This window comes from Mizuhopecten yessoensis, unplaced genomic scaffold (genome assembly GCF_002113885.1).
Source record: "Mizuhopecten yessoensis strain PY_sf001 unplaced genomic scaffold, ASM211388v2 scaffold5099, whole genome shotgun sequence".
Lineage (NCBI taxonomy): Eukaryota > Metazoa > Mollusca > Bivalvia > Pectinida > Pectinidae > Mizuhopecten > Mizuhopecten yessoensis.
This window is the reverse complement of record NW_018405879.1, coordinates 69573-77668: the sequence shown is the minus strand read 5'-3', so window position 1 is coordinate 77668 and position 8096 is coordinate 69573. Positions and strand designations below refer to the sequence as shown.

Genomic DNA, 8096 nt, shown 5'->3' with positions numbered 1-8096 from the left:
AAGATGGCTGCCTGTCGGCCATGTTGTTTATCCGATCAGTCTCAAAAGTTGCCCTGCACAGCTAAGGACCAAGGGGAACCTACATATAAAATTTGAGAAAGATCCCTCTGGTACTTTTTGAGAAATACCGATAACAAGAATTGTTTACGGACGGATGACGGACGACGGACAACGGACGGACGACGGACCACGGACGCAGGGTGATTTGAATAGCCCACCATCAGATGATGGTGGGCTAAAAATATCACCCATGGCCACAAACCTCTACTGTACACTGCTACCTTATACATCACTTTCTTTTTCCCAAAATTTAATAAAAACCTTTTAAATGTCTGGAAAATGCGACAATGAACACTGCTACTGTACACTGCTACCTAATGGTTACATTGCCTAGAAGGAGACTCGCACAATCAAAATGGTTTTGCTCAACTGCGATAAATATCCGTCCGTATTTCACTGCTAAATCAACAATATTGAATGACTTTTTATTTGTTTCTGCACATCAATGAATTTATTGTAAGTTTGGAAATTGGTTTTGTCAAATTTGTTCACTGAACTTGGTGAAAAGATGGTAAAGTAGCCCTTTGTCAAATGTGGGTCGCAAATTTGGAGATGCACAATTATTTCAAAGACCGTTTGGTATATTTCCGTCAAACATGGTCGCTAAAATGTATCAAATGTGGTTGTTTAACGTAATTTCGACTGTATTGTTATTGTTTCATGTTGTTGTTCATAGACACACACTTCTTCATTTTCGCAGCATTATGACTAACTGGTAACTGATTATGATTAGTTCTAGTTCTACCATATAGTGACCACCTTCAACTAATTGAAGATTTTGTCACGAAGTTTGGTTTATGCAGCACAAATGACAGACCGAGAAAGACGTCTTGCCGCTCTCAAATAGAGATGGAGTATGGTTACGAATATGAAGTCATTCAGTTTTTTTCTAAATACAAGTAGATTTCATTAAGACTTACATTAAAATATTCATATTTACTTCCATAAATCTCAATAAATATTTGGTGATGAAATTACAAGTGTTCATAACGAATTAAGTTGCCCCCATATTGTTTATATTTGAGACATCAAATGCAAACATATTGCAGCAAATTCGAAAACTATAAGTAACAAAATGAAAATTGTGTACTCTGCACCTATAAAAATAATTCTCTCCAACTGATGGGTGCTGATTTTAAAGACAATTAACTGTATAACGCAAATGTCGAGTGCGATAACCAGCTAAACATAGGACAAGTTACACCAAAGTCTGTTGTCGTGTGTATACGACAACGGGGATGAGACGGCCCTTTATTTTGTCGTCTGTACACGACAACGGGGACCAGGATGACATATTGTTGTCGTCTGTACATGATAATGGTACGGAAAGAGTTGAACCAACTACAGGGATTTCATATCCAATTGAAGTATAAAGTTTCTATGGTGTAACTGAAACAAGAGACCCAGGGGCCTAATTAATAGATCACTTAGTATTTTATTTTCAATTTGAAAGCTGCAGAGTACTATAGGTAGCCGTGTATAGTAGCGTACGGTGGCCATGGGTGATATTTTTGTACAATGAATTACCCCTGTAATGTTACATGCACAAAATAAAAAATAAAAAATAGCACTAAAATTGGCATATTCAGGATGAAGTGGACTATGTGGGCTAGGTATTTAAAAAAAAAAATGAATTTGGCTTCAGACTACATTTTTGATCATTTACAAATCTGTGTCTACACAACAGCTAGCTTTTTATGTAGTCTATTTTTGTACTCAGCACATGTGTAAATATTGAGAAAAATCCAGTTGAACACCCTTTGCTAAAACGTGAGTATTTCAGTTACCGAGTAAGTGATATTTAATTTAAGACAGAATTTAAGAAAAAATTACGACTTGCGTGGGTCAAATTTTGGGTTAAAAATCATGTTTTTTGGCATTTTTTGGCGTGGTAACCATGGTTTTCGCAAGTCCCAAACCTGGGGAAAACACTTTTTGAAAAAAAATGCATTCTTCTAAAAAAAAGTGTAATCAAAATGTAGTGTAATTAATCAAGCAACTGTTATGCATTTTTATCACATACCTGTTGAATCTTTTTATAGTAATACAAGCAATTTTCAGACCATGAAATACAACGTTCTGTATTGCACATGTGCAATACGGCATGTTGTATTTACCTACAAGCCGGAACTACTTTTTATTGGAATCCCCTTGTAATGGCGAACTGTAAAGTTCCCGGTATTTGCAAAAAATATCAAAGTTTATAAAATCTTTGTATCGATCTCTAACCAAATATGGAAGGTATGTGATAAAAGCAAGACCACACACTTGTGTTTTTCTAATGAATCAGAAAGCACTCATTTATTTCGCGGACGTATATATTCACTCGTGCAATCCCCTATTGAGCTCTGCCCTACTGCCCCAAGGGGGCCTTAACTTCCACTTTTACAAGTGGGCCAGCAGGGCCAAACCATCTGTTAACACAAAACTCAATCCCCTTTGCCCAAATATGCTTGGTTAAAATTCCTTTATTGGTACAAAAGGATCTTCAATATTTTCCTCTATTGGGCCCCATATCTCTACCCCCACGGTGGAGATATTTTGGATTGTGGGAGATATAAGGATTGTGGCAGATACAAGGATTGAGGGAGATATAAGAATTGTGGGAGATATTTTGGATTGTGGGAGATATAAGGATTGTGGCAGATACAAGGATTGAGGGCGATACAAGGATTGTGGGAGATATAAGGATTGAGGGAGATATAAGTTCAGGGCTCAGGCTAACCACCCGGCCACTCGTCCTGACCGGGTGAAAATTGAAAAGGACGAGTGGAATTTACAACCACACTCGTCCCGGTGCCGAGTCAATATTACTGAAACATACACTAGATCTATCGCCTAAATATTGTGATGAATAATCAATGGAACACTTTTTACCAAGTAACTTTCGTCACAGCATCGGAAGTAAACAACGTAAAACATGCCGTTTTCATGCTTGTCATAACAAGAGGCCCATGGGCCTTAACGGTCACCTGAGTCTACAGTATTTATTTTTTTTGTTGAAATATGTACCAATTTGAGTAAAAAATAGTATAATGTTAACTTAATTTTGTCAGGACCATGAGCTGATCATTCCTAGACCAATTTTAAGTGAGATCGGCCTATTAGAATTTAGTAGCAAAATAGCGGCCATGGCAGCCAAATTGTATTTCTGATTGACCCGAAAAATAACAACACTTTGTCAGGACCATGAGGCGATCATTCCTACCAACTTTCAGTTCAATCGGTCCAGCAGAACTTGACTTTAAGTTTGAAATAGGTTTTCAAAATGGCGGCCGTGGCGGCCATATTGGATTTCTGATCGACCCGAAAAATAACAACACTTTGTCAGGACCATGAGGCGATCATTCCTACCAACTTTCAGTTCAATCGGTCCAGCAGAACTTGACTTTAAGTTTGAAATAGGTTTTCAAAATGGCGGCCGTGGCGGCCATATTGGATTTCTGATCGACCCGAAAAATAACAACACTTTGTCAGGACCATGAGGCGATCATTCCTACCAACTTTCAGTTCAATCGGCCCAGCAGAACTTGACTTTAAGTTTGAAATGTAAAATGTTAACGGACGACGGACGACGGACGACGACGGACGAAAACGGATAGCAATAGGTCACTTGAGCTAAAGCTCAGGTGACCTAAAAATCACCTGAGCGCTTGAATCAAAGCGTCCTGAACGATGTACTGCGGGGCCCGACTGCAGCAATCGCAGCAGGGAACTAGACTACATAATGTTCCGTAACTAATCGAAACGAAAGATGGAAGTGAAACTTCACTCCTTTTTCACAAAAGGTACAGTGTTGACACGATATATTTGATGAATGGAAATCAAACATATGTTGCTAGTTATGATGTGTAGTAATTGTATTTACGAAAAAAACATTCATGGACATTAAACAACATCATCTTAACAGGTCAACAGATCAGTAAATATTTATTGAAATTTTTCATAATCTCAGGTGTACAGTAAAATTTCTGGAATGCCGAGTGGATTTTTCATGACACTAGGCACAGTGCCTATATAAGTGCAGATATAAGGATTGTGGCAGATATAAAGATTGTGGGAGATATAAGGATTGTGGCAGATACAAGGATTGTGGGAGATATATTAGATAGTGGCAGATATATAAGGATTGCGGGAGAAATTAGTTGCAATGGGTGCAGCAGATTTATTTTGGTCATTTTCGTGTCCCCAATTAGAGGGCACAAAAGCAAATTCCCAATTCTGCATGGGCTTCCTACACTAGTTGCATCTTGAGATACATGCAGTGGGTAACAGCATGTGTATTCTATTCTCGATCCAGACCTGCAGGGGTGGCGGTTCAAAAATTATTATCCGTGGATATAGGGCCTTTGCAACCAGCAAATATCTTTCTCAACTCCAGCCGGTGCTGCCATTTCGGCGCTCACAGCTATCATTCAACAATTCTAGCACTGTCCAACCACCGTACTCATTAACAGCTAAGTAGACTGGAACAAGCAGAGTAAAGTCTTGTTCAAAGATACAACACAGTGCCGTGACGTCGACTTCAACCCCCCTTCGGTCACGAGCCCGACGTCCTACCACTAGACTGTCATGCCTCCCTTTGGTCACGAGCCCGACGTCCTACCACTAGACTGTCATGCCTCCCTTTGGTCACGCGCCCGACGTCCTACCACTAGACTGTCATGCCCCCCTTCGGTCACGAGCCCGACGTCCTACCACTAGACTGTCATGCCTCCTATAAATAGTTCTTTTGTTTTTGACAAGTTTAATGGATGTTGAAGTTAAATGTCAATATTTGATCCATGATTGTGAATATTTTTGAACTTAATATTTTACATACAGACTGCACAATAATTACACAAATGTAGCCAACGTAAGGCAAACAACACTTCCCAAACCTATCATACCCACCTCCTTGGCACGTTCCTGCTTGCTGCCTGTACTGGTGCCAGCTGATTTACTTTGGGGGTTGAGGGGTGTCCCATGATCTTTCGTCCACTTCTCACAGAATGGGATATGATGGTCAGCAGCAGTCTTACTGAATGACCGGCCGCAATATCTACACACCACAGGCCCTGCACAAACATAGCAATTCACAAATAAGCAATGTGCCACATTTTCTATATTGAATTCTTGCCCATTCAGTGAAAATGTCAATGCTCTATCACACCATGACAGTATAGAGGGCTTTCCTTTAAAATTAACATAACCATTTGTGTCCAAAATTGATATAAATCATATATGTGTTGATGATATGGTATTTTATTTCTAATTTTACTTACTGAAAAAATAAAAATACGAACTAAACATCTTCAGGATCTTTGTGTTTTGTTTTATGAACTGCTGACCAATCAACCACTCTGCTGTTACAACTGTCATTTTACTTTGAGAATGTGTCACATGCTCTCTGCACGATTACTTCTGTGTGGAGTAATATCCTATCACCATTCTGTCCTCTACATTCCTCCTGTTTGCTGAGGCAGCATGGTGACGGATCTGCAGTGAGAAGTCTCTTTCACAGGGTACTGAAGTTAATGGTACAGTCATAAATATGCCAGCCAAGACACAAAAGTCAGGAAATTCTTCAGTATAGTCACTTGTGACCATGAGACACAAGTCTGTTACTTCCAAATGCCTGTTCACATTTAAGAAAAATTTAAACTGCAAATAACCATCTCTGGTTCGGCCAGGATCTATTTTGCACCACTGCGCTCCATGGCAAAATTTTATAGAGATGTGTTTGAGAAGAAGTTATATTGTGATTTTTATTATGGAATAATGACACATGACACATGATGACGAAAAAAAGGCAATCGCACCAGGTCACAGGTGACCTAACGATGTGACCTAACGATGTGGCAGCTGTGTATGATTTGTACCCATTAAAGATGAGTTGTGTCAGCCCCGAGTTGTCTTAAAACTGGATACACTAATATATATGTATATAAGTTTAATCATACATCGACATTATGTAAAAGCACTCTGTCTGAAGCAAGCTAAAATTCTACTGTTTAAATTTAGAGGATAAACTAAATGAAAATCAGCAATTCTATATCACAACAGAGCCTCCAAATCAGGTAAAGATATTTAAGGTTTAGCAGTGAAATTTTATCACTGAGCGATTTGTATGATGCTGAGCTCTGCTTACCTAAGTCACTGTCATCCTTCGTCATTTTTGCAGCTCGTCTGGCACGACGTATGTTTCTCAGTAAATCTTCATGTGTGTCTCGCCAGTCTTTCCCATTAGGCTTTGCATAACGACCCCCAAAAGGATTGTCTTCAAACGGGGCCTTTCTTTGTCTACTCTCACATGCAGGTTCGTGAGCATTCTGTGAATAAAATGTGTATGACAGTATGCTAGGTACTGGGTATTATTCTAGTACTACACACTTTGTAGGATTAACTTAGCACTTTATATAGGCTATCTGGGGGTTAATGGAATAATCAGGTGTCAGGTATTTACACAAAATTTACCCAAGTTCAAATGTATTTTCCCTCACCCCATCCCACCATCCCTCCCCAATAACACCAACAAAAATAAAACATCTAAAAAATTTAAATCCTTATAGTTTCCTTTTTGCCTCTTCAAAGTCATTAAAACTATAACAACATAGGAAGCAATTCAATTCCTTCATTTATTTCTTATCATAATTAACATCATCAATATTGGATTTATGACAAAATTTCGGAGGAAAATCAGAGTGTTCCTGTATGTTTACACATACCAACAATCACTTTAAACCAATTGCAACAGGACTAAAGGATAGTGAGAATGGCCTCAGACAAAACTCTAAAGTAATCAGCCAAGAGCCCATTAAAACATCACTATATTACAGTCCATTAAAACTGTAAATATTACATCACTATATTACAGTCAATTATAACTGTAAATATTACATCACTATATTACGGTCCATAAAAACTGTAAATATTACATCACTATATTACAGTCCATTAAAACTGTAGATATTACATCACTATATTACAGTCCATTAAAACTGAAAATATTACATCATTATATTACAGTCCATTATAACTGTAAATATTACATCATTATATTACAGTCCATTAAATCTGTAAATACATGTATTACATCACTATATTACAGTCCATTAAAACTGTAAATATTACATCACTATATTACAGTACATTAAAACTGAAAATATTACATCATTATATTACAGTCCATTATAGCTGAAAATATTACATTATTATATTACAGCCCATTAAAACTTTAAATATTAAATCACTATATTATAGTACCATTATAACTGTAAATAATACATCACTATATTACAGTCCATTAAAACTGAAAATATTACATCATTATATTACAGCCCATTAAAACTGTAAATATTAAATCACTATATTACAGTCCATTACACATTATCCTTTCAGTAGGGTTTTTCTCAATATTGAGAACATCGTAACAGTATCATTTTCAGAAGAGTTTATGTGGGGTAAGTCTGCTGTTCCTAAATGTAACAAGCTCTTGATTTGTGTCTGATGGCATTTGTCTTTTAACTAAAATATGTAAATTGTAACAAGAGATCCTAGGATGATCTTGGCACCCATCACCATTCGATCTTCTTCAGTTCTATGTAACATTGATATTTTATCTTCTTTTCTCTTATCTATTGGATTGAGTCACGTAAACTGTAAATAAATCTTGTGATAACATTTGATTGAACTTCATATTGCTTGGCTTGATAGTTTCCTCTCAAAGATAAGTCTGCATATCACCTATGTATTAACTAAACAAGAGGCCCAAGGGCCTTAGCGGTCACCTGAGTTATATCATAGGTACTGGAAGCTTTATTTTATTGTTTAGATGTGATGTGGAAATCAGCATGTAAACTAAGTGAAATACAATACTTGTCATGTCATCAAAGGATAAGAATTTGAAAATATTGGTAAATGTTCCCTTTGGGGCCCCACCCTAGCCCCTGGGGATGGGGCAGGAATCCCAATTTTCCAAAGTAATACTCTCATTCACCAAAGATGATTCTGACTAAGTTTGAGTAATTTTCTGCTGAAAATGGATAAAATATATA

At 37.4% G+C, this 8096-nt stretch overlaps 1 protein-coding gene across 2 annotated transcripts in view; it reads right to left on the bottom strand.

Moving 5' to 3' along the window:
- LOC110450199 overlaps window positions 1-8096 on the bottom strand; it is a 66245-nt gene that overhangs the window by 17070 nt on the left and 41079 nt on the right. For both annotated transcript variants that reach the window (XM_021497516.1, XM_021497517.1), the window contains 2 exons: window positions 6191-6371; window positions 4954-5117 (listed from right to left, as the gene is read on the bottom strand). In XM_021497516.1, the coding sequence (XP_021353191.1) occupies window positions 4954-5117; window positions 6191-6371 (345 nt within the window). The remainder of the gene's footprint in view (window positions 1-4953; window positions 5118-6190; window positions 6372-8096) is intronic.